This window comes from Sminthopsis crassicaudata, chromosome 6 (assembly GCF_048593235.1).
Source record: "Sminthopsis crassicaudata isolate SCR6 chromosome 6, ASM4859323v1, whole genome shotgun sequence".
In the NCBI taxonomy this organism is placed as follows: Eukaryota; Metazoa; Chordata; class Mammalia; order Dasyuromorphia; family Dasyuridae; genus Sminthopsis; species Sminthopsis crassicaudata.
Window position 1 is genome coordinate 41,753,072 of NC_133622.1, and position 26,176 is coordinate 41,779,247.

General features: G+C 39.4%; 2 protein-coding genes across 2 annotated transcripts in view; both read left to right on the forward strand.

The window, feature by feature from the left end:
- Positions 1-6,074: 6,074 nt before the first annotated feature.
- Positions 6,075-7,475, forward strand: LOC141547855 (HAUS augmin-like complex subunit 7). The gene has a single exon (XM_074276503.1). It carries the CDS (start codon positions 6,083-6,085, stop codon positions 7,241-7,243), a length of 1,161 nt encoding a protein of 386 aa, XP_074132604.1. The 5' UTR covers positions 6,075-6,082; the 3' UTR covers positions 7,244-7,475.
- A 15,283-nt stretch (positions 7,476-22,758) lies between these two features.
- SRP72 (signal recognition particle 72) overlaps positions 22,759-26,176 on the forward strand; it is a 28,211-nt gene continuing 24,793 nt past the window's right edge. Inside the window, exons 1-2 of the mRNA XM_074273569.1 lie at positions 22,759-22,914; positions 25,463-25,583. Coding sequence (XP_074129670.1) covers positions 22,806-22,914; positions 25,463-25,583 — 230 coding nt within the window. The 5' untranslated portion in view covers positions 22,759-22,805. The remainder of the gene's footprint in view (positions 22,915-25,462; positions 25,584-26,176) is intronic.

The window sequence follows — 26,176 nt, forward strand, 5'->3', positions numbered from 1 at the left end:
GAGCCAACTTGGGACTCCACCCACAGGCCCCTTTAGCTAAGTCTCTCATTATAAAAGAGCCAAGCTAGAGCCCTCTCTTTTGCAGAGGTCCCAAACATGGCAGCCTTACACCTGGCATGCCCAGGATCTCTGCCCACTTCTCTTTACTTAATACCTTTTACTAACTGGACTTTAACCTTATTTCCAAACCCCATAATAAACCTCTTTTATCAATCTAGGTTTTCGGGTCTGTAAATTCCTTTACAGGGGACTCTTGCACCGCCATTAGACCTCATTTAACTCCGTATCCTTGTGCCAAATCTAAAGGAGTTGCAGGGGAGCTCTATTTGATTCCTTGTACCCCGAACCTGCCACTAGACCTCAATTAAACCTAATTTCATTTGGGCACCCCAATTCTAGACCTCATCACTACTATAATGAAATTCTACTACATACTTTGTATTATTTTAAATATATACAAAAAAAGTGCTGAAAAGCCAGTCTGACTTAATGTAGACAGCTGACCTTGGAGCCAGGAAAACTTGGCTTCAAGTGTTTCTTCCAAATATTGGTTCTGTTTCTTTGGGAAATTGCTTCTCTCTCTGGGCTCCAAGTCAATCTCCTTCACAAAAAGTGGCAGAACAGGTATGGATTTGCATTGGGAGAGGAAGTTCCTCATCCAGAGTTTCCAATACAGATTCAATCTAGAAATGAAAACAAAATATCCAACTTCCTCTCCCTCTATCACTATTCTACAACAAGATCATACCTGAGGCTTTTTGTAAATAATCCTATTACATTGAAGTGATCCCAGGTCCTAATCTCATTCCCCTATTTTACAGATTAGGAAACAGGCTCAGAGGTGACTGAACTTGCTTTGACAGGACTAGAATCCAGTCTCCTAATTGCCGGTGCTTTTTTTCAGAGTTCAGTCTAAGAAAGACAGGTTGCATCTATTGGTTTATTCCTTTTAAGAAGGCAGACACAGACATGGGGACACAGAACTGAGATCAGGGGCCCTGGGCAGCAGGAATTAGAAAGACAAAAATGACAATAACACTCTGATCAGGTTATCAAGACAAAAATCACAGGTCAGGGCTGGGAGCAATCACATGATGAACTTAGCAGATCTGTCCTGGATTGGGCCGTTTTCCAGAAGGTGTATCATGGCCATCTCAGGTTTGATCTCCCAGCTGGAGGTTGACGTGAACCAGTTCGAATTGGTTCTGTGGCGTAGCAGGGGAGTTCTGGGTTCAGTGTGTGAACATCAAGGAATTTCTGATGTGCCCAGCTCAAGGAATGCTCAGTTGGTCCCCTGCTAGGCTGATTATGATTGCCAGCCCCTCCTCCTCTGGACAGTAGGGGAGCTTGAGAAAATCAAGGTGCTGAGTAGGTATCATTAACTGCAGCTGTTCGCTTTTCTATGGCACTATTATCTTAGAATAAATCTCTCCAGAAAACCTGCATGTGGTCCAGCAACCTTTCTCATGAGGCTAGAAGCTTCCCAAGGCATCAGAGGAGTGATAATGTCTCATTTTTCTCTCTGCACCTGCCTTCTTCTTGAAAGAGGACTTAGTAGAGCTCAGGGCACATCAATAACTGGCTTGCCTGTTCTAAAGACCTCAAACAGTCCCCTAAAGTTAATTTCCATCATGATGTGCTGAGCTCCTCATATACTGTTCTTTTTACCAAAACCAGAAAACATGCTGTTATAAAGAGGGTATTGGCTTTAGAATCAGGGGGCATTCATTCATATCTCCCTGGAAGAATTCAGAAGGTTTGCTTAATCTCCCTGAACCTCAGTTTCCTCATCTGTAAAAGTAATAAATGACTTGTAAGTTCTCCACAGTTCTAAATCTATGATTCCGTGAGATGAGACAGACAGATGTGGGCTGGGCTCTTAAAATTTTTTGGTCATAATTCTCAGATGATGAAATTGAAATTATATCCACTCATATGAAAGAGTGTTCCAAATCACTACTGATCAGAGAAATGCAAATTAAGACAACTTTGAGATACCACTATACACCTGTCAGATTGGCTAAGATGACAGGAACAAATAATGATGAATGTTGGAGGGGATGTGGGAAAACTGGGACACTGATGCATTGTTGGTGGAGTTGTGAAAGGATCCAGCCATTCTGGAGAGCAATCTGGAATTATGCCCAAAAAGTTATCAAACTGTGCATACCCTTTGACCCAGCATTGCTGTTATTGGGATTATATCCCAAAGAAATACTAAAGAGCGGAAAGAGTCATATATGTGCCAAAATGTTTGTGGCAGCTCTTTTTGTTGTAGCTAGAAACTGGAAGATGAATGGATGTCCATCAGTTGGAGAATGGTTGGGTAAATTGTGGTATATGAAGGTTATGGAATACTATTGCTCTGTAAGAAATGACCAGCAGGAGGAATACAGAGAGGCTTGGAGAGACTTACATCAACTGATGCTGAGTGAAATGAGCAGAACCAGAAGATCGCTGTACACTTCAATGCTGTATGAAGAGGTATTCTGAAGGAAGTGGAAATCTTCAACATAAAGAAGATCCAACCCACTTCCAGCTGATCAATGATGGACAGAAATAACTACACCCAGAGAAGGAACACTGGGAAGTGAATGTAAATTGTTAGCACTACTGTCTATCTACCCAGGTTACTTATACCTTCAGAATCCAATACTTAACGTGCAACAAGAAAATTGGATTTACACACATATATTGTATCTAGGTTATACTGCAACACGTGTAAAATGTATGGGATTGCCTGTCACCTAGGGGAGGGAGTAGAGGGAGGGAGGGGAAAATTTGGAAAAATGAATACAAGGGATAATGTTATTTTAAAAATTACTCATGCATATATACTGTCAAAAAATTTTTATAATTATAAAATTAAAAAAAATTTTTTTTGGTCATAAGTACAACTAATATTTTTGGGCAGAGTCAGGAAGACTATCTTCTAGAGTCCAAATATTACTATGCAAGTCACTTGATTCTGCCTCAGTTTCCTCATCTGTAAAGTGAGCTGGAGAAGGAAATGGCAAACTGTTTCTAGGGTCTTTACCAAGAAAACCCCAAATAGGGGCAGCTAGGTGGCACAGTGGATAGAGCACCAGGAGGAGCGGAGTTCAAATTTGGTCTCAGAAACTCAACACTTCCTTGCTGTATGATCCCGAGCAAATCACTTAACCCCAATTGCCTCAGGGAAAAAAAAAATTAGTCAGACCTGCCTGACATTTCAGTCAAAAATGACTGAGAAAATAATATTCATTCATTTGTTCCAACCTAATGGGAATATATAGGTACAATATCTTGTAATGTAATGCTGGAAAAACTGAGCAAGACAGAGATTAGAGAGGATTCAATACAGAATTTATTAAATGGAGAGATTTACTGGGACCAATGGATCCTTGGTTGGTCCCAGGCCTAAAGGAGACTCATCTCAAAGAATCCAGCCCCGAATGTCAGATACAGGATTTTTTATAGGTTAACAAGAACAATAACATAATGGGAGGTACCTGGAAGGGAATGACCTATGGGGGGCAGGCACCTAGGATAACATGATGGAGGGAGCTACAGGAGAGGTTCCTGATATTCTAAGGATGTCTAAAAGGCATAAAGACCTTTATCCCATCAAACATTAAGAGGGAATAAGTATAGCCTAAGGTCTAAGATATAAGACCTTTATCCTAACATTAAGAGGGAATGGTTATAACCTGAGGCAAAGTAACTGAATAGGGACAATTAGGGAAACTAGGTCAGGCCATTAAAAGAGAACTGTGGCACAACAGTAACAATAACTATTATATATTATATGTAATAATGAGAATTCCTTTTCATTAATGTCATTATCAGTTTCTGAGCTGTCATTTAGCAGACCCGCCATTGCTTAACTGAAATCAATTTTATATTAATGAATAAAAACAATAGTAATAAGTATTTTATATAAATACAGGTGATTATTTTTATTTTGTTTTGTTTTAAAAGGGAGCAAGAGAGGCTCTGGAACATGTAATGTGTTGGTGCAGCAAGTATAATTCCTCTTGATAAAAGTCTTGCTTGATCTTGCTCCCAATCAAGTTTGGAGGGAGGGATAAAAGACTTATTCGTGCCCTTGTAACAACTAGGGCACAAGATCAGCCTTTGCAAGGAAGAGACTATTATTGGCCAACATAATGAAAAGTGATGTTAAAGATTAGTGCAACATCCTAGAATATTGGGGAAAGGGGTTTTTTTGTGGGAGTTTTTGGTTTATTTTTGTTTTTTTCTTTATGAATCATGTTGGGAGAGAAAAATCAGGGCAAAAAGAAAAAAAACATGGATGTAGAAGGCTGAACTCTGAAAAGGTATCCTTACATGGGAACAGCAGAGTACTTAATGCTAAGTACCTACTCAATGTGAGATAATGGTTCTATAAACATATACTTAGATGATATGGTGATGTGATGGCTCTCCTCACAATCTGCTGAATGTGTTGTGGTGAGGTAATCATAGGGAAGGATTGGAGAGCTAAGGGAGAGGGTCAGAGTCTCTCTTCCCCAAAACCCAGGATCCATCTTTGATGAGCCACATGGCAGCTTTCCTGCCTCCTTCACTTCTCCTAAAGACCAAGGACTTTGATCCTGACTCTGATCCTGAGGCCATTCAGGGAGCTAGCCTGGACATTACACAGACAAAAACAAAAACACACAGGAAAAAAAGAAGTGAACATAGCATGCAGATGGAATTTTCTGTCTATTGGGATTGAACCACTGAGAAAGTCTTTAGTAGTTGACCATCGAAATTCTTGCTGCTATTGTGTGTACAATGTCTTCCTGGTTCTGCTTGCTTCTTTCAGCATCAGTTCATGTAAATCTTTCTAGGCCTTTCTAAAATCAGCTTGGTTTTTTTTTTTTAATAGAACAATAATATTCTATTACCTTCAAGTACCATAGCCATTCCCCAATTGATTGGCATCTATTCATTTTCTAAGTTTTTTTTGTTTTTGTTTTTGTTTTTTTGCTTCTACAAAAAGAGCTGCTACAAATGTTTTTGCACATGTGCATCTTTTTCTCGTCTTTATGATTTTCTTGGGATACAGACTCAATAGTGGTACTGCTGACTTAAAAGGCATGCACAATTTTATAGCCCTTTGGGCATAGTTCCAGACTGCTTTCCAGAATGGTTGAATCAGTTCACAACTTCACCAACAATGTATCAGTCCCCCAGTTTTCCCACATCCCCTCCAACATTTATTATTACCTTTTCCTCTCATAGCCAATCTGAGAGGTGTGAGGTGGTACCTCAGAGTTGTTTTAATTTACATTTCTCTAATAGTGATTTTAAGCCTTTTTTCATATAACTATAAATAGCTTTAATTTCATCATCTGAAAATTATCTGTTCATAACCTTTGACCATTTATCAATTGTGGAATGACTTGTATTCTTATAAATTTGACACAGTTCTTTACATATTTTATAAATGGGACAAAGGGGGTTTCTTTGGAGAAGGAACAGTTGGACTAGAAGGAGGGAAAAACAATCAAAGAATATATGCATAATACTGTGCTGTGTCTTGTATCCAGAAAGATTTAAAAAAAAAGAAAAAAAAAAAGGTCCTGACCCTCAGGGATGCAATTGGATGATACTTGTTTTAATATATTTCTAGGACTTTTATTGAGAGGAAAGAGTATAGTATAGGGTGTTGCTTGATAAAAGAGAAGGTTTTGAACAGATGTATTGTGGATAGAACCAATCACAAAGAGTAAAAGGATTGACCTATAATTGAGCTCTAATGTGAAATAACATGAAATTTGTAGTGTCAATTCAACATGGTTGTATGACTATTTTCAATGACACAGTTGCATTCACGTAGAAGTAGAGAGGGTAGATGATGCAATATTGCAGAATTGGTGTTTGAAAAGTAGTAAAACTGGGGGAACAGGATTCAAGCCGAGTATAAAGATCAACTATTTAATTCTTCTGAATGTTGTGAAGGGAAGAAAATTAATCCAGAGTAAGGGGATGCAATGGTAAACTAGGGAGGGGTAAAGTGACTTGGTCACAATGAGTATTTACTCCAACCAATGAAAAGGCAGGTCCTACCAGCAGAATCCTAGGTCAGGCGGGGATGGCAGAGTCCTGGCCGTATAGCTGGGACAGTAGTGGTGAGAAAGGGCCTTCCTGGCAAATAAACAGGGAAAAAGAGGAGAAGAAAGAAGGGAAAGAAGAAAAGAAGATAATAAAAGAGGAAAAATGGAGAGAAGTGGAGGAATTAGAAAAGGATGAAGAGGAGGAGGACCCCTGCCTTACTCTGGAGATTCTAGATGTGTTCAAGAGCCTTATGGACATAAAGTGTCCCTTCCTTGAGGGTCTTTATATCAGTGAACTGAAAACAATCAAACAGCTACTATGTAGCCCTTCAGTTTACCGACTGACTATTCTGGAATGGTTGTTTGGAAGGCTGTATCCTCCCTTTGAAGAATTATTTACCCCTTTTCAGGATTCCCGAACTGAAGAGAAAATACTAGAGCTGGCCAGAATTGGTCACGAACTGATGTTGTGTGGGCCAGATGACCAGAATCTCATCAAAGGTTATGGCAGTGTGAAAAGACAGATCTGTTTCTTTAAACAGTTGCTGGATCTGGTCAGAAGTCTGGGTTCTGGACATGCAAACTTTTCCAGTAAAAAGAATTTCTACCACTTAGTGAAGGAGAACGAGAAGCTGCTAGAGAAGGTGTTCAGTTCTGATCTGGAGGAGCTCCTGGACCCCAAGCTGAGCCCTTTGCCACTAGACATTGAGTGCCACTTGAAAACAGAAGAAAATCTGATGTTCAGGGAGAGCAAGGTGAAAGAACTTTCTAGGAAACTGAATAAGCTCACTGAAATGCTTGGGGAGCTCAAACAATTTCCAGCCTTCCAAAGGAAAATGTCTAGCAAAGGCAGCGGCAATAAGGGCCAGACCTTCCGCCTGATCCTCTCAGATTTCCACCTGCTGATCACGGCCTTCATCTATGTCTATGAAACTGAATGGAGGAAACTTAAGTCCTCAGTACTTAACATCAACCAGGGTGGCCCATTATTTCAGTCTGTGTGTGCGATGCTGACTCTCTACAGTCAAGAGCTGAAGGCTATCAGAGAAGTCATTAATACCTCCAAGAAGGTAGAGGAAATAATAGGAGAACAGAAACAAGATAAAGCTTATTTGAGTAGGGATGACTACATGATGATTTTGGCCTCAAAAATGGAAGAACTGAGACGAAAACACAAGTTCTTCAAAGATCTTCTCTAGAAGCCCCATGAAAGTAAAAGTAGAAGCTGAGGGACCATTCCACTAGTCGTTAGGGATCAGCAACCATCCCTGGTTAGGAGAAGAGAGCTCACTGAAGCCTTTGGAGATGAAGATTTTCTAAGGTGATGGAAGATAAAGTGTGGCTGACCAAAAATTTGTTCTCAGAAGAATGAGGGCTAGTGTTGAGGAAGTTTTAATAAACTTCTTTCCTTACTGATGACAAAAAATAATTTAACATTGTCTCAGTCTACGTTATTTCATATCTTTTCTTCCTAGCTATTGTCCATTGTCTACTCTAAAACAATAACAACAACAAAAAAATCCATCTTTCCTTTATATATTTAGAATCTAGAATTTAACAAATATTCCATCAAAATCTTAATGGGGCTTCCCAATGTGGAGAGGGGAGAAAAAAAGATTTAGTAGGAGTGGGGCAAAGTAAGAGATAAAAGTATAAGAGAATGCCCTAAGGAATTTGGGAGTTTGGGATCTGGGATGTAAGAAACAAAATATCTTATGGAAAACTCCACTAACTCACTAGGGAATACAGGAAAGATTTATTTTACATTCTTGCAAGAATGGATCCCTAGATTAGTAGACACACCTTTGTGACTCCAAAGGCAGCATTTTATTTCCTATCCCTCGGTACATGTCCCTCCCATTATTCCCCATTAATTGGATATTATTGAAGTTACACAACCTGAATCTCCACTTTGAATTACATAGCTAGGTCCTGCCCCCCAAAGAGCTTCCATTCTAAAAAGGGGAAAAGTAATTAAAGAGGTCTTAGGGCAAAGAACTAAGATTCTTTTCAAATTTCGGGCCTACTGCCTTAGATTAGGAAAATCAGTCCCTGCTTCCTCTGGGATTATCTTCACCCTTGATTCCCTTGATTTCACTCTGGGTTTTGTTTTTCTAATTTAAGTTGACTTTCTTCAATTTAATTTTCATAACTTTTTATGGAAACCAAATGCCCATTCATTTCTCACAAGGAGGATAAAGCACTTTAGGTGATGGAAAGTAAGATCAATGATATGAGCATTCCAATATGTGGCTTGGTTAGAGTGAAGATTTAGACCAGGGGTCCTCAAACTACCGCCAGCGGGCCATATGCAGCCTGCTGAGGATGTTTATGCAGCCCACCCGGTTATAGCAAAATCAGACTGAAAGTGACGTTCGACCCATGCTTCCAGCACTAGACTGAGGCAGAGGAGATACAGTGTCCGGCCCTGCAACAGTCTGAGGGACAGTGAACTGGCCCCCTATTTAAAAAGTTTGAGGATCACCGATTTAGATCTTAGGGGCTTAGGAAGCTGGTCAACTGGGAGGTCCAGGATGTTTGAGAGACCAAGTAGGAAGGCAATGATTATATAGTGGTCCCTTCCCAACCTCAATAGTTAGAAAAGTGGAGCCCGAGGTTGATACTGAACTCTGAGGAAAAAGAGTCACTGACTCCTACGAACAATCCAGGTTTCTGTGGGTACAATATGGAAGGAATGTCACTGGAAGAGGTCCCCAATGGCAAGTTAATAGTAGAATAGAAGTTCCAAAGGATAGTAGCTAAGAGGTGATGAAGAAAGATGTTATAAGCAAATTAGAAGAACAGAAAAAATAGTTTACTTCTCAAATCTATGGAAAGGGAAGGAATTTGTGGCCAAAGAAGAACTGGAATTCATTGTTGAGTAAAAAAAAAGAGAGACTTTTGCTTATACCAAGTTAAAAAGTTTTTTTTTTTGTTTTTTTTCCAATAAAACTAAGGCAGACAAGATTAGAAGGGAAGCATTAACTGGGGAAAATATTTTTATATTCAAAGGTTCTGGCCTCATTTCTAAAATATATAGATGTATGGTTCAGAAAGGGGGAGGGGTCACCATTTAATAACAAAGCTGGACAGGAGGAATACAGAGAGGCCTGGAGAGACTTACATCAACTGATGCTGAGTGAAATGAACAGAACCAGAAGATCACTATACACTTCAACAACAATACTGTATGAGGATGTATTCTGATGGAAGTGGAAATCTTCAACATAAAAAAGATCCAACTCACTTCCAGCTGATCAATGATGGACAGAAACAACTACACTCAGAGAAGGAACACTGGGAAGTGAATGTAAACTGTTAGCACTACTGTCTATCTACCCAGGTGTATTAAGAAAAATTATATGTTCCGATTCACTCCTATAAATAACGCTCTCAGACTCAATTGAAAACGAAAGTAAGGTTTTAATCAAATAGGACAAGGTAGATAGTTTAGATTTGCATAAAAAACAAATAGAAATAAAAACAATTAACAATATGACAATTATAGCAGATAGAGGAAGAGAATACATCACCATTTCAAGGGAACCTCAAAAAACTCAAATGGCTGGGAGCCCCATTTCAACCTCAATCAACTTGAATTGTGTAAAGATTTTCCTGGGCGAAGCATCCTCCCCGCAGGTGAAGCTTCACTATGGTTCTAGAACACGGGCTTTTTAAATGTTTTCAGATAAAGAAGGCTCCTGGCCAAAACTAGCCATATAAGGTTTTTTGACAAAGACTTGCAACATGTGCAGTTTGTGTGACAAAGCTTAATATATATTTGGGGACATATTCATGTTGACTCATCCCAAACCTCTGAGGCTTGACATATGTCCTTATTACATATGATCAGGGAGGAAGCCACCCAGCCCTAAGCATAAGCATTTTCCAAGAATGGCTAGTTCCTGGTATCTATTGTCGAGAACATGCAGAGTTCATGGAAAGGTCAAGTTCCTATAATTTAGAAGCTCAGGCCTGTTAGATTTGAGTGAGCTTATAATTCTAATATGAAATCTTAATTTCTTATTCACCAGGTTACTTATACCTTCAGAATCTAATACTTAACGTGCAACAAGAAAATGGTATTTATACACATATATTGTATCTAGGTTATATTATAACTCATGTAAAATGTATGGGATTGCCTGTCATCAAGGGGAGGGAGTAGAGGGAAGGAGGGGAAAATTTGGAAAAATGAATACAAGGGATAATGTTATTTAAAAAAAATTACTCATGCATATATACTGTCAAAAAATTTATAATTATAAAATAAAAAAAATTAAAAAGCTGGAGAGATCTCTAGAAGCAAAGCAAAGTTTATTGTACATTTTCCAGAGAAGAGACAATTGAAAGGAGGAACTTCTGGGGCAAGGTTAATACTTTTAATCCCTAATGAAAATATTCCCTCCCACTACTGATGCTCATCCTTCTTGGCTGAGGATCTTTTTTTTTTTTTTTTTAATTAATTTTATAATTATAATTTTTTTTGACAGTACATATGCATGGGTAATTTTTTTTTTTACAAGATTATCCCTTGTATTCACTTTTCCAAATTTTCCCCTCCCTCTCCTAGATGACAGGCAATCCCATACATATTAAATGTGTTACAGTATAACCTAGATACAATATATATGTGTAAAATAAAATTTCTTGTTGCCCGGTAAGAATTGGATTCCGAAGGTATAAGTAACCTGGGTAGAAAGACATTAGTGCAAACAGTTTACATTCACTTCCCAGTGTTCCTTCTCTGGGTGTAGCTGTTTCTGTCCATCATTGATCAACTGTAACTGAATTGGATCTTCTCTATGTTGAAGATTTCCACTTCCATCAGAATACATCCTCATACAGTATTGTTGTTGAAGTGTACAGTGATCTTCTGGTTCTGCTCATTTCACTCAGCAACAGTTGATGTAAGTCTCTCCAACCCTCTCTGTATTCCTCCTGCTGGTCATTTCTTACAGAGCAATAATATTCCATAACCTTCATATACCATAATTTACCCAACCATTCTCCAATTGATGGACATCCATTCATTTTCCAGTTTCTAGCTACAACAAAAAGAGCTGCCACAAACATTTTGGCACACACAGGTCCCTTTCCCCTCCTCAGTATTTCTTTGGGATATAAGCCCAATAGCAGCAATGCTGGTTCAAAGGGTATGCACAGTTTGATAACTTTTGGGACATAGTTCCAAATTGCTCTCCAGAATGGCCGGATTCTTTCACAACTCCACCAACAATGCATCAGTGTCCCAGTTTTCCCACATCTCTTGGCTGAGGATCTTACATTCTAAACTTGAGATCTACCCAAGAAATTGAACTTGACCAATAAGTACACAGTTGCCTATATTTGGCTGAAACAGGGAGGAAATGATGTCATGGGAGGATGTCATAGCAGGAAGGGGACTCAAGTATACCCTTAACTCAATTCTCAAGGTCCTTCAGGCCTACTCAAACTCTGAAGTAAATGAAGTCTTACTTGATTTTCACAATTGTCTTGAGAGATCTCACCTCATCTCATTCATAGAGAATTGGCTCAAATTCATACAAATTCAAGCCATTTTCCAAATGATAAATGGTCAAAGGATATGAACAATTTTCAAAAGAAGAAATTAAAACCAACCCTAGTCATATGTTAAAGTGTTCTAAATCACTATTCATCAGGGAAATGCAAATTAAGACAACTCTGAGATGGACCACACACTTCTCAGATTGGCTAAGATGACAGGAAAAGATATAATGATAAATATTGTAGGGGATATGGAAAAACTAGAACACTAATGCATTGTTGGTGGAATTGTGAAATGCACCTGATGTAAACCCTGTCCCCTTTAATTTGTGGAGGAAGGGTGATTCAGTCTTAAACTCTCCACTGGGAAAAGCACACCTTTCCCAGACAACACCCTTCCCAAGATCTCTTTTCAACTAGAAATCTAGGCCTGGAGCACTGTCAACATGGACTCAAACTCCCAGTTAAGTAATCTCATTCAATTTTGATTAATCAAAGCCCCAAGCCTCAGATTGCTAATAAAAGACAACTCTGAACACCAAATCTTCACAGATGTCCTAAACAGGAACTTGCCCGCTGTTGAAGATATCCTCTTCTCAATGTAACCCATCTTTGTTTATTCTCTGCCTGTCATGTGCTGCTCTTGTGGTTTCCAGAATCCAGGCATCAGTACCTGGAATTGTTCTCTCTTCTTTTTGCTGATGATGACGACGATGATGATGATGATACAAGGAGACTGAGAGGCAGTTGCTATTCTCTGATGTCCCTTCTGAAAGGCTGTTGCGTTGTCTGACCTCTCTCCTCTTCCCTCTGCCTCCAATTTATTTTCCCAGTCCACAAGCAACATCTGTGTCAGTAAAGACTGCTTTGCAACTCCTTCAGATATTATGATTCACAGCTGCAGAGGCTCTTGGAAAATTGACCTGCCCCTTACAATGCACTTAGGCATGCTCCTTAACACCTGTCCACTAAGAAGGCTGACTTCCTAGCAAGCTGTCTTCTTAGGGGACATAAAATTCCTTTTGTCACACAGATTTCGGGTTTATGAACTCTTGCATAAGGGGATCTCCCACCCCAATTCTCACACTTTATCATTTGGCTCCCAACCTCATCAAACGAGCAATCTGGAACTATGCCCAAAGGGCTATCAAACTGTGCAGACCCTTCTTCAATCCACTAGTGTTTCCATTGGGCTTATATCCCAAAGAGATCTTAAAGGAAGGAAAGGGACCTGTATGTGCAAGAATGTTTGTGGCAGCCCTCTTTGTAGTGGCCAGAAACTGGAAACTGAGGGGATGCCCATCAATTGGAGAATGGTTGAATAAATTGTGGAATATGAATATTATGGAATATTATTGTTCTGTGAGAAATGACCAGCAGGATGATTTCAGAGAGGCCTGGAGAGACTTGCATGAACTGATGCTCAGTGAAATAAGCAGGACCACGAGATCGTTGTACATGGCAACAAGATTATATGAGGATCAATTCTGATGGAGGTGGATCTTTTCAACAATGAGATGATCCAGACCAGTTCCAATGGTCATGTGATGAAAAGAGACATTTATATCCAGAGAGAGGACTGTGGCAACTGAATGTGGACCACAACATAGCATTTCACTCTTTTTTGTTGTTGTTTGCATTTTATTTCTCATTTTTTAAATTTGATTTTTCTTGGGCAGCAAGATAATCATATAAATAGGTATGCATATATTGGATTTAACATATATTTTTTTTTACCATGTTTAACATATATTGGATTACTTGCCATCTAGGGGAAAGGTAGGGGGAAGGGGAAGGAAATTGGAACACAAAATTTTGCAAGGGTTAATGTTGAAAAATAATTCATGCATATGTTTTGAAAATTAAAAAGCTTTAATAATAATTTTTAAAAAGGAGCTAAGAGGTGCAGGTGGATGGGGATGAGGTAAGTAGGAAGTATATTGGGGAAAAAGGAATTTTTTGCTTAAGTGCCCCTGAGTTGGACAACCAGTAGGAAGTGATATCCCTGCATACTCCCTACTTCTCAATATTTTTGTAAGAACAAAAGGGATATTTATAAAAAAGTGCTTAGCATGATACTTGTCATAAAATAGGCATGATATAAATGCTTATTATAATTTTTCTTCCTTACTTCCCTCCCTTTTTTTGAGGCACACAGCTAGTATGTTCCTGACTTCTAAATCTAATACTTTGTCTACTACACCATATTGTTGAGATTGAGAAGAGGGGACCCCAAAAGTCCCAGATGTATCTGAGACTCCTTCCTTCTTTCCTTTCCTCCTTCCTTCCTCTTCTTCCTCCTTTCCTTTCTCATCCATACTGTATCCTTTCCTCCTTCCCTCCTTCCCTTTCTTTCTTACTTCCATACCTTGTTTCATGAATTATGTTGGGAGAGAAAAATCAGAGCAAAAGGGAAAACTATGGGAGACATTAAAAAAACAAACAAACAAAAAAAGAAATGAACATAGCATGTATTAATTTACATTCAGTCTCCTTAAATCTTTTTCTGGATTCAGATGACATTTTCTATACAAACTCTATTGGGATTACCTTGGATCACTGAACTCCAAGAAAGAACCAAACTTCATACTTGATGATCACACATTCTTTCTTTCTTTTTTTCTTTGTTTAATTAAAGGTTTTTATTTTCAAAACATACCCATGGATAATTTTTCAACATTGACCCTTACAAAACATTGTGTTTCAAATTTTTCCTTCCTTCCCCCAACCCCCTCTCCTAGATGGTAAGTAATCCAATATATGTTAAACATGGTAAAATTTTTGTTAAATCTAATATATATATATATATATATATATATATATATATATATATATATATATATATATATGTATATAAAACACATATTTAGACAATAATTATGCTGCACAAGAAAAGTTATATCAAAAAGGAAAAAAAAAGAACAAAAATAAAATGCACGCAAGCAACAATAGAAAGAGTGAAAATGCTATGTTGTACCCACACTCAGCTCCCACAGTCCTCTCTCTGGGAGTAGAAGGTAATCTTTATCACAAGATCATTGCAACTGGCCTGAATCATCTCATTGTTAAAAAGAGCCACATCCATCACAGTTGATCATCCTATAATCTTTCTGTTGCTATATATATATTGATCTCCTGGTTCTGCTCATTTCACTCAGCATCAATTCATGCAAGTCTCTCCAGGCCTCTCTGAAATCATCCTGCTGATTGTTTCTTACAGAACAATAATATTCCATAACATGTACATTCCATAACTTATTCAACCATTCTCCAATGATGAGCATCCACTCACTTTCCAATTTCTTGCCACTACAAAAAGGGCTGCCATAATCATCACATATTCTTGCTGTTACTGTGTACAATGTATTTCTGATTTTGCTTGTCTTGCTCAGCATCAGTTCATGTAAATCTTTCCAGGTTTTTCTATAATCATCTTGTTCATCATTTTTTAATAGGACAATAATATTCCATTATCTTCATGTATCACAACTTGTTCAGCCATTCCCCAATTGAAGGACAAGGGATTGTGCCTTTTCTAGTGTTTATAGCTCACCAAGCATCCATCAATCTGCTTTCCTTGTGATTAACAGATGACATGCTGTGGTTCAGATGGGAGACCTCAAAAGGGGTCGCAAACTGGTGTTCTGAGGTATCTCAAAAGAATGTGCAGGCTTAAACCCTTCTCCAGTCAAGGAGCAAAGGTTATTATAATTTTAATGCCAATTGAAGCAGGCTAAGTCCCAAAAGGACCCTGAGCAGGAGACACATTTATCCAGTTCTTCAAGTCACAGATGTGCTAATTTTATGGCCTAGAGGTAGAATTGAGGAATGGTGTATTGATTATTGCCTCAGGAATTTGGTTATCACTGACCAGCAGATAATCTGACTGTGAGCAATGTTTGTAGGACTATTCTAAGGGCCAAAGACTTTAGAATCAGACAGATAGTTAGAACAAAAGCACCCTAAGTGAAGGGGGCCCCATCATTGCTGTTTCCCCTAGGAGCTGTACCCCATCAATATCAAATAGTTGAACTAATTTTTAGAAAGGGACATTTCACTATAATGCTGTAGATGGTAATTTGTGTAAAACATTCTTCCCCAAATGTTATGGTCCAGAACTCTGAACTAAACAAAGTATTCTTACAAGGTACTAGGTCAGTGGAATTTATAGAGACAATAGTTATCTACTTTAGCATGGTTCAGTATGATTGATTTAATCCTACAGGGAGATATTATGGGCCAGAACTTGAAACAAGGAATTAACTAAAATTGAGGAGACAATGGTTAAATCTAGTTTAGCATTGATTTAATTCTACAACAAATAATGGTTTCCTAGTAATGAATTGATTGGAGTATACTCAGTGTGGGGCATATAAGGGAGAAGTTCTTGGGGCCAGAAGACACAAGCACACTAGGAGCTCTTGGAGCCTCAGCCAGGAGTCAGTGGGGAGATCCAGAAGCCAGAGAAGGTAGGCGGGAGCTCAAGCTCTCAGAACCAAGACTACAGAAGGCCTCTAAGAAAGCTAACCAGGCCACAGTAAAGAAGACAAGACTTGGAAAGAGACAATAAAGGATTTGGACTTTAAGCTATACTCGTGGTGATTAGTGAACTGAAACGAAGGCTGCCTCCAGACCCCAAGGAAACCCTAACAAGAGAATATTACATTTTAGAGAAGAATATTACATCCAAAGTGAGTGTAATACTGAATGTGGACCAACCAGAACAAAGATGGGGGTGGTGGGAGAGTAGTGAGCTCAGGCTTATCAAGCACATTTCCTAGAATTCCTTTAGATAAAGTCTTCAAAATCTTTGTTTAGGTATGGCCAAGTTTTTCTGCTAAGTTCTTAGAGTCTTGGAGCTGTCTTTGCTCATTGTAGCTAGTTGTCCTTCTCTGGGACAATGCTAGAATGCTGATGGGGAAGTTAAAATCCTCTGAAGCTCCTAAGACTCAGTTTCAGACTCCTCAGGGATCTGAGTTCCTTTTAGCTTCTTGTGAAAGGATGAGATGCTGTGGAAACATGGGAGGAACTAGATTGTATCAGGTTTTGAATAGGAAGCTGAGGGTTTGGTATTTTGTCCTAGGGGCAATGGGAAGCCACTAATGATTTTTGAATAGACAAGAGATATCAGTGTGGTATCTGTGTGTGTGGAGAGATTAGATAGGAGAGGCCTTAGAGACCAGAAAACTATCGGAAGTAGGATGGTCCTGGTGAGAGGCTATGTGATTGCAGACAGTGGAATGGCTTGAGTGTGGAACAAAGAGCAAAGAGGGCTTTTGAGATTGCAGCATGAATGAAGAGGAGTGTGGTATCTTCAACTTGGATAGAGAAGTTTGGAAAAGGTGTGCGTTTGGGATGGAAGATCAGTTCACATTGGACAAGCTGAATTTCAATTTCCAATGGATCACTCAAGGGGAGGTGTCTAATAGTTGGTAGAAATAATGGCCTTGGAGATCAAGGGAGATATATGAATTTGGGGATCATCTCTATGTTCAAAAAGATGTGATCTCATAAATTTGGATATTCTCTCCAATAATACAGATCCACACCCAACCATGCCTGCCCATCAGGTGCGGCTGTTGTCTATTTTCTTCCATACGTCTAACATAGGAAATCCACCTACCACATTGTGGGGCTTTCCTTAATTTCTCATCTTATGAACATATCACTGGGCTGTCCCTCTATTATCGCTTTATGTGGCCAAGTGATATATCTATTTTCGTTTTTGATCCCTTTTCATTATCGGACCAGAAGAAGGACTGAAGGTCATTTAAATTTTTGTTTCATAGATTGCCAAATTATTTATCAAGTGGTCAGCTTCCGGGTAATGGCTCCATGCTTGCTCACTCACAGATTTTTAGAGTAATAAAGTACTTCAAAGTTATCAGATCAAACCTTTAACTGAAAAAACATTCGCAGTCTAACAGAGCCAACCAGTGTTACAGCTGAGGCTCCACTTTAATTTGTCCATAAACCAGATGCTGAAGAGATGTTGGTACCCGGAGTGGGGAACTAGCACCATCTGCTGGAGGAGATGTAAGTGATGGGAAGCAGTGAAGTGGGGTTAAGCACAGTGGCAGTGCCAAAGTCTCATGATGTCTGCCACTGTCAGAAGAAATTAACAGTGGTCCCAAGAATCCACAGTGCTTATCAGCAGTGAAGAACAGCCACGGCATCCAGGAGGACTTAAAAATCTGATTTTTTTTTTCCCCCCTGAGGCTGGGGTTAAGTGACTTGCCCAGTGTCACACAGCTAGGAAGTGTTAAAGTGTCTGAGATCAGATTTGAACTTGGGTCGTCCTGAATTCAAGGCTGGTGCTCTATCCACTGTGCCACCTAGCTGCCCCTTAAAAACCTGATTTATATAATAGTGTGTGTAATATACATATATGTATACTAAATATCTATAAGGATATATAGAATAAAGACATATGTATACTAATTATAATAAAAATATATAATATATATAATATATATGTAAATATGATAAATGATATATAGAATAAAGGTATATAATAACATATAAAATATAAATACTAAATATAATAAATAAAAATATGTATAATAAAATGTACAATATACATATATATTAAATATAAATAATAAAGGTTATATAGCATAAAGATATATAATAATATGTATAATATACATATATACTAAATATGTAGAATAAAGATATATAATGTATATAATATACATATATGTATACAAATATCTATAATAAATAAAGGATAGTCTTAGCAGAAGTGTATAGCACTGGCAAATGCAATCCTTCTGTCCACGTCTGTATCAGTAGTTTAAGGTCTTAAAGGAGGTTTTCACAAAAGAGTAAAACAGGCCAGTAATGAATAAAGCAATAGTCCTTTATTACAGTCCATTTTAACTCATACAAAGGAAGGCCTGATGCCTAATATTGGAAAGCAGGGGTAAGCGGAATACTCAAGAATAGAGGCAGAGATAGGATGATTTTTAGACTTAGTAGAAAGGGCTGGAGGCTCAGTGACAATCCATCAGAGAGGCTAATTCCAGGCTGGGATCCCACCTCTTTCACACCCTGTTATCTTCATGTGGTTGTTTATTGTGATGGGGAAGATTCTCATTAGAGAGCGTCTTTAAAGCCCAGCCAGCTTGCTGAAATGACACGTTTAGTCCCTGTGGTCTGAGTTCCAACACCACATGACTAACTGTCTGTTGGGCATTTTGAACTGTATGTCCTTCAGCATTTCAAAGTCAATTTGTCTGAAACAAAGCTCATTTTCCTTTCCTCCCCTTGCACCTGTCTTCGAAACTTTCCTATTTCTGTGGAGGACACCCCCTTCCTTTGACTCCAGAATTCACTACCTCATGTCATCCTTACTCTCTCCTCAGTGATCATTCCTACATCCCCAATCCCTCTCTTTTTCTACACTCTTACTTTAAGCCATTATCACCTCTCCCTAAGACGACTGCTCCTTGCGATTCTTGACAAAGCTACTAGTATTTTGCCATTTCTTTCTCCATTTTACTGATGACAAACTGAGGCACGTAATTAAGTGACTTGTTCAGGGTTGCACTCAGGCTGTATTTGAACTCAGATCTTCCTGACTCCAGGTCCATACTACCTGGCAGCCCAAGACTTCTAACTGATCATCTTTTAACATTATTCACAAATACACTTTCCTGATTCTCTCAACCACCTTTTCTGTGTGGGAGTTGAAATTATCCCCCTAATAAGAAAGACTGAAGCAGAGCTCTGATCCAATGGCACTTTCTTAAAGGGTCTATAGTTCTTAATGAAGTGGACCTCAGATCTCCCTCATGATCGGAGATGCCTCCTCCTTCCAGAGCCCTATTTTTATAGGACCAAATGTCTGAACATTTCATGAACAGATATACCAGATACAGAATAATTCCACTAATTGATGTGTGACACATAAGCTAAACTAAGTAAAATAACATGTCAGTAGGGTCATAAGTTAGGTGAAGCAAGGGATAGCTCCACACAAGATAGGTTTCTTCTTAGGTTAAGCAAGTTATCACTGCCAGTGACCTAAGTAGTTATAAGATGGTAATCTGCTCCTATTGGAATATTTTGGGGAAGTTGAGTCACCTCTGCCTTGTTAGATTTGACCACCATGACAAGAAAAAATAAGGGTGGAGAATCTCTAGTTAACTTCTTATAGCTGAGCAAATGAACTTAGAAATCTGCAGCTCACAGTTTGGGTTCAGTACTGTGATATGATTCTATCAAATTGGTTAATGACTGATCAGGAGTCCAAATGAATTATTTCTCACATATGTTATTCCATATATTTTGCATATATCTATATGTATAAAAGGTTATTATACTACATTAGGTAATAGCCAGGTCATCAAGGGAAAAGTGTTTCATTTGTTTTGTGGTGGTTGGGTTTTTTGTTTTTTTGGGGTTTTTTGGTTATCCTTAGCACCTAGAACAATGCTATCGTCATTTAATAAAAAATTTTCAAATTGATTATGATTTCCATTACCCTCTTAAAATGTTTTTAATATTGAACTTAAATACCAAATCAGAGCATTTTCATATATATGAAATATATATGTTTATATATATGAAATACACATATAATACACAGAGAACACAAAAGAAGGATTTTATATGAAACAGTGACTGTCTCAAATTGCTTGCTTTTTATTTTAATCTTTTTTTTTCCCTGAGGCAATTAGGATCACGTGACTTGCCCAAGGTCACAAAGCTAGGAAGTATTAAGTGTTTGAGACCAGATTTGAAGGAAAGTCCTCTGACTTCAGGGATGGTACTCTATCCATTGTGCTACCTAATATTCTCAAATTGTTTGCTTTTTAAAAAAACGGATATAGCAAATTCTACAGGTTACTTTCAAAATTGTCTTGCTCATCTGTTTATTTCGGGTTTTTTTTTTTTTTTGTACATTAAAAAAAAAGAAGTTTCAATGGCTTTCTTTTGGGGGAGAATCAGCGTTTCTAAGTCCATTTATCCCCACCCAAATTCCTTCAACCCTAATAACAACAATCTTTGTAATGAGTAAGCATAGAGAACAAAACAAATCCACATAGAAGAGGAGGAAAACGTCCTCTTCCGTCAGGAAATGTGACATGTTTGCCTAAGGGGGAGCTGGGGAGCTTGACTTAGTTCAGTCATCTTAGAAGTTCCCTTCCTCTCCATTCCCCCTGGCAATATTCTCGATCAGACCTTGATTTTTACCACTACTGCTTTTTCTCTGATTTTGTCCTTAATTTAACCTGCACGTTAATCTTCCTTAATACTATTTCCATTATAGGTAAACTAACCTAACTGAAGTAGCTGAGTACCTTGAGAATTATTACGAACTTGAGAGAGGTCAAACTACCACCTCTACCACAAAGCTGTGCTCCTATATTTAGAGTTAGCTGCTGGGTACATAACAAAGAGGTGTTTTAGAACGCTGGATCCTTAACTCAGGAGGGATCAGAGCACTAGAATTTGCTATCTGTGTACACAGGAAGCAATAGCACCAATTTTTTTTTAAAGTCTTCCCCCCCCCCCTGAAAAAAATACAATGATGTATTAGTAAAAGTCCTGGATTTGCAATCAGAAGACTACTCCTGGATCTGCTTGTTATAACTTGACAAATTTAATTTCTTTGCTTCAGTTTCTTCTGTAAAAAAAAAAGAAAAAAAAACAACAACAATAAATGGCTATAATAGATTATTTATCAGAGCTTTACCAGCTTTAAATGCATACTATGATCCTTTGGATAACTCAGTGAATCCATGCAGTTTAGGAAGAGGAAGGTCATACTATTAGATGCTACTAAAAAAAAAAAAACCACAAAACCAAACAGAAATGGATTGAGACATTCCTAGAAATCCAGTGGACACTTAGCCTCCCTATTTGCTCCACACTCTCCAAAGCCGGAGAGCCTCCGGCAGGAACAGAGCTGATCCTGGAGTCAGGAAAAACTGGTGTCCAAGTCTTGCCCTTTACACAAAGTAGCTGAGCATCCTGGGCCACTCTGAGGTTGTCACTTACAGATGCTCGCGGTGGAGTTCCCAATGACGTCACAAGTTGGACGAACAAAACAGCTCTTCCAAGTAGTCCTCTGCCTGGGCTGGATGGAAGGTCTCCTAACCTGGCACATATATTATTTAGGTTGTATGTATTTTATTTTTATGTATTTTTGGTGGCAACTACTGCTTGTTGTTGCCTTTGGTTTTACTTTTCCATAAACATTTTATTTTTTTGGTTGGAGAATGGGGTGGGTTCTGTGGGATAAAGTAGCTGAATCATGCTCATGACCACAACCTGTCGCACTGAAAAGCACACAATGACTCCGTGGCACTCCAGTTGCTTTGCAATAGCAAAAGGGTTTTTATAAAGCAGGAATTCTCATTCTGGGCTCTCTGAAGATGCTTTTTAAAAATGTTTTTTTAAATGATAGCTTTTTATTTTCAGAATACACGCAAAGGGAGTTTTTAGCATTCATTCTTGCAAAATGTTGTTTTTGTGTTTTCTTCCTTTCCCTCACCCATCTCCTCTAGACTGCAAGTAATCCAATAAAGACTAAATGTGCGGCTGTTTCAAAGTCCGATTCTTTTTGTTCAGCCAAACAACTGTTTGGACATGTGTACACATATTGTATTTAATTTATACTTTAACAAATTTAACACGTCTTGGTCAGCCTGCCATGGGGGGGAGGGGAAAAATTAGAACAAAAGGTTTGGCGATTGCCAAGGCTGTAAAATTACCCATGCTATCATAAATAAATAAAAACTATTAAAAAAGATTAAATGTGCGGTTCTTCCAAACATTTTCTGTGGCTTTTTCTAAAAATATTTTGGAAAAAGAAATGTGTTGATTGTACATGTATTATATCAGATTGCTGCTGTCTTGGGGAAGGGGGGGAGAAAAATCGAATTAAAAAATCTTACAAAAATCTTTACATAGATTTTATTTATTATAAATACACCTATTTTTTCCTATAGTTGGGGGAAAAAACCAAAATAAAACAAAACACTATTATGCTTCCCGCCGTGGAGCCGGGCACGGTTTGCGAGTGCTCCCCGCAGGGTAAAGGACGCACGCTCCACCCGCTCCACCCGCTTACTCGGAGACCACAGGTCTTCAGAGGTTTCCCCTCAAGGGAGGATGCCTAGAGTCTAGTTGCTATTAGCAACAGCCCAGCGTGGTTTCCTGTTCCCAGCTCTCCTCACGGCCCCGCCGAAATCCGCTTCCGGGGTACGGGTCGTCCCCGCCCACCTCCGTGTCTTCTTCAAGATGGCGAGCGGCGGCGGCGGGGGGGCCTCGGTGGCTGCCCTCTGGAGCGAAGTGAATCGTAACGGGCAGAATGGCGACTTCACGCGCGCCCTCAAGACAGTGGACAAGAGTGAGTGCTGGCCCCCTTTTGGGAGTCCTGGCGTCGCGAGCTGTCCCCGACCCCCGGTGCCGGCCGCCTCCGGGAGGGGAGATGTGGCCTCTTCTTCCGGCGGAGGAGGGGCAGGGGGCCGCCGGCCGGCGCGGGTGGGCGCCTCGCAGGGGCGCGGGTGCGTGGAGAGGAGGCCTGTTCTCAGTCCGGGGCAGCCTCGTTCTGGGGCCGCACGCAGCGCCCCGCCCCAGGCTGGCAGCACAGGCTTCCTCTACCCCTTTATGCCACGTGGACTTAGCTCTCCTCCCTCCCAGGTCGGGGAAGCTCGGGGGAGGGGGCGCTTAAAGCGCTCGCAGTTTTTCCCCTTCCAGAGAAGCCGCCCTCCCCGGGCCCTGAGGTGGGGGCGGCCGGTCCGGCCTTCTTCCCCAACGCCGCCGCCTCCTTTTACGCAGCTCTCAGGCTTACGAAGCACTTTTCTTCCCCCTTTCACTGAGGAGGAAACTGACGTTTACCGAGACAGATGTCAGTTTCGTGTAATTGACAGGCAGGAGATGAGCCTCCCCCTTCCCCCCTTTGCCTCTGAAGGGCTGGGGGGAAGCCCCCACGTCAGTACTAAAAGGGAACAAATAGAGAACTGAGCTGCCTTTGCTTTTAAACTGCCCTGATGGGCCTTGGTGGTTTCTGATGGTGCCCCTTAGCATTAAAGTTATCGAACACTTGACGTGTATCTGATAATTCCTAATACTTCGAATAATTTGTTTAATATAAAAGTTACCTATTGTTACGTAACTTTTTCTACTCCCGACCCATTCTCGCCATCTTGGTATATAAATAGGTAGACAAATCAAACATTTACTGATAATCAATCATAATTTCACAACCTCCACGTTTGGTTAAGAGACTCCCCATAGAATCACGACCCACATTGTAAGGAGCTTTGATATATAATAGGAAAGTTAGTAAGGAAAGTCTGATGCTAAGTATTCTGTTTTATTGAAATTATGTTATAACTGATAATTAGGCAAAACACTAATAAACAGCAGAGATACCAGCTTTTTAAGCTTAGTGCTCAGTAATTTCCATAGAGTCAGAAGGTCTTGCCTAAGAGGCCACAAGTGGGTGAGTAAGTGTGAAGCTGAGGTTGGAACCACGTTGTCTGCAGGTCCAGTGCTCTTCCCACTGTGTATCCTCTAACCTGGGGAGTAAAGGAGCTCCTGTTACAAGTGGTAGAGTATTCATTAATGTCACGTGTGACGTTCTTTCTGTTGCGCCTGAACCTCCCAGAAAATGCCTTCTGTGTGTGGGCTTTGGGGTATGAAGATAAATGAAGGAGATAGGGAGCAGCATTAGTATTCTATCATATTCCATGATAGCTCTTCTACAAACTAGATGTCCTCTGAGCATCTCCAATTCAGGTGATCTTCCTCACGCTCTCCCAAATCCGTCTGCTGAATTTCCCTATTTCTCTCCAGGGCATCATCACCTTTCTAGTCACTTAGTTTGTAGCCCTGGAATCATCCTCATATCACTATTCCTCACTGGCCCTTACCTCCAGAACATTCCTTAAAATCGTCCATCTGTCTCCTTAAGTCCATCCTGAGAAAATCCCAAATGGGGTCCCTTACTGTTTAATAGGTTTCCTCAACAGTAAAATGGGAATAATAACGACACATACCTCTCAGGATCAATAGAAAACATTTGTAATATAGTATCCAACTCATAAGCTTATAGATAGATTGTTATTTCTTCCCCCATTTTTTTCCTCCCGTAATCCTCCTCATATTTGCCAAAATGATATTAAAGAACCGTACCCCTGCTTAGTTACCTCTGGGCTTCCCTTAACTTCTGGGAATAAATACATTTGAAGATCTTCACAGCCCACTTTCAGAATACCTTTCCAGGTATATATACTTGTCTCTTTTCAGATAACTTTTTCCTGAAGAAATTGGGAGTTTTAAGAGGTAGGAGTGAGAAGAGAATGAATTACAGTGATCCTTAGATTGAAGGATTAAAATCCAAAGGCTCTCTACCTATAGGGTAGAAAACAGTTTGGTTGCAAGTTTCCATAATTTTCTCAACAACTGTATTTAGTGGTGGTGATGCTATATGTGAATCTGTCCTTTTGGGCCTTTTTCTTTCCAGTTGTCTTTTCTCACAGTGAAGGTAAGTAGAATGAAAACAAGGCCCTGACTGGTGGGGGAGGGGGAAGTGTTGTACAAGTGTATACTTGTTTGCTGGAAGTGTACTTGGCAAATTATGGGTTGAGTCTCAAGATAAAAAGGTCTGAGAACTACTGGAATAGTTTATTTAACCTTTTTATTGCATGTATCGTAAACTTTCTTTTGTTTTTGCCCCACAAAAATATTGAATTTGACTGTCTTGAGAAAAACCCCAATATATATGTGTGTATAATTTCTTACTTTACAACTTAAAAGTGAAGAATGACATTTTTTTCATTGACTATTGAATTAACTCCTAACTGAAGGAGGCATAGGTAGCAAGGGCACTGTATATGTCAGGAAGGAAAAAGCACAAAAAATATGGAGCTAAAAATGTTATCTTTTTTTAGTATTGCAGATCAACAAAGATGATATAACTGCTCTGCACTGTAAAGTGGTGTGCCTTATCCAAAACAGTAATTTCAAGGAAGCCTTGAGTGTCATCAATTCTCACACCAAAGTGTTGACTGGGTAAGTAATGCAGCTTTAGTGATAGTGGAAGTTCTGAGTGCACCATTCGTAGCAGTGTTTTTGTAGATTGCTTTCCAACTTCATTGATTTGTGCTCTAGTTTATTTCTTTTCCCCTGAAAGTGCTTCTGAAAGTGGAGAGAAGAAAGAATTCCTCACAATCTCCTGTGTTACATTTGGCCGCTTCAAACAAAAAATTGTGAACAAATTAATTTAGCCACTTCTACCTCCTATATTCCAATCTCCTTACTTCAGCTTTAAGATACTATGTAGGAGATAGGGTGGACTTTGTGTTTCGGTTTTTGGTAAGTTGATGTGAGGCATAAAGGAATGATGAAAGTCTGTAAAGTCTGTTTGGGGTGAACTGTCCTGAAGAAATAAAGATCTCGTTTCATTGATTTGTAATTGGCACTGTAAGCTTGTGGTGGAAGAGATTCTGTGACCAATGTAGAGTGTGTCTTCTGTAAATTAGCATCTCCGAGGGTTCCCTGGGCTGCTCAGTCCTGTGTTCCAGAGCTGCCTTTTCTGATTGCCATGCAGCTCCCTAGCCACTGGACTGCCCTGCTTCTGAAAGAGAAGTACAAGGAATAAAATG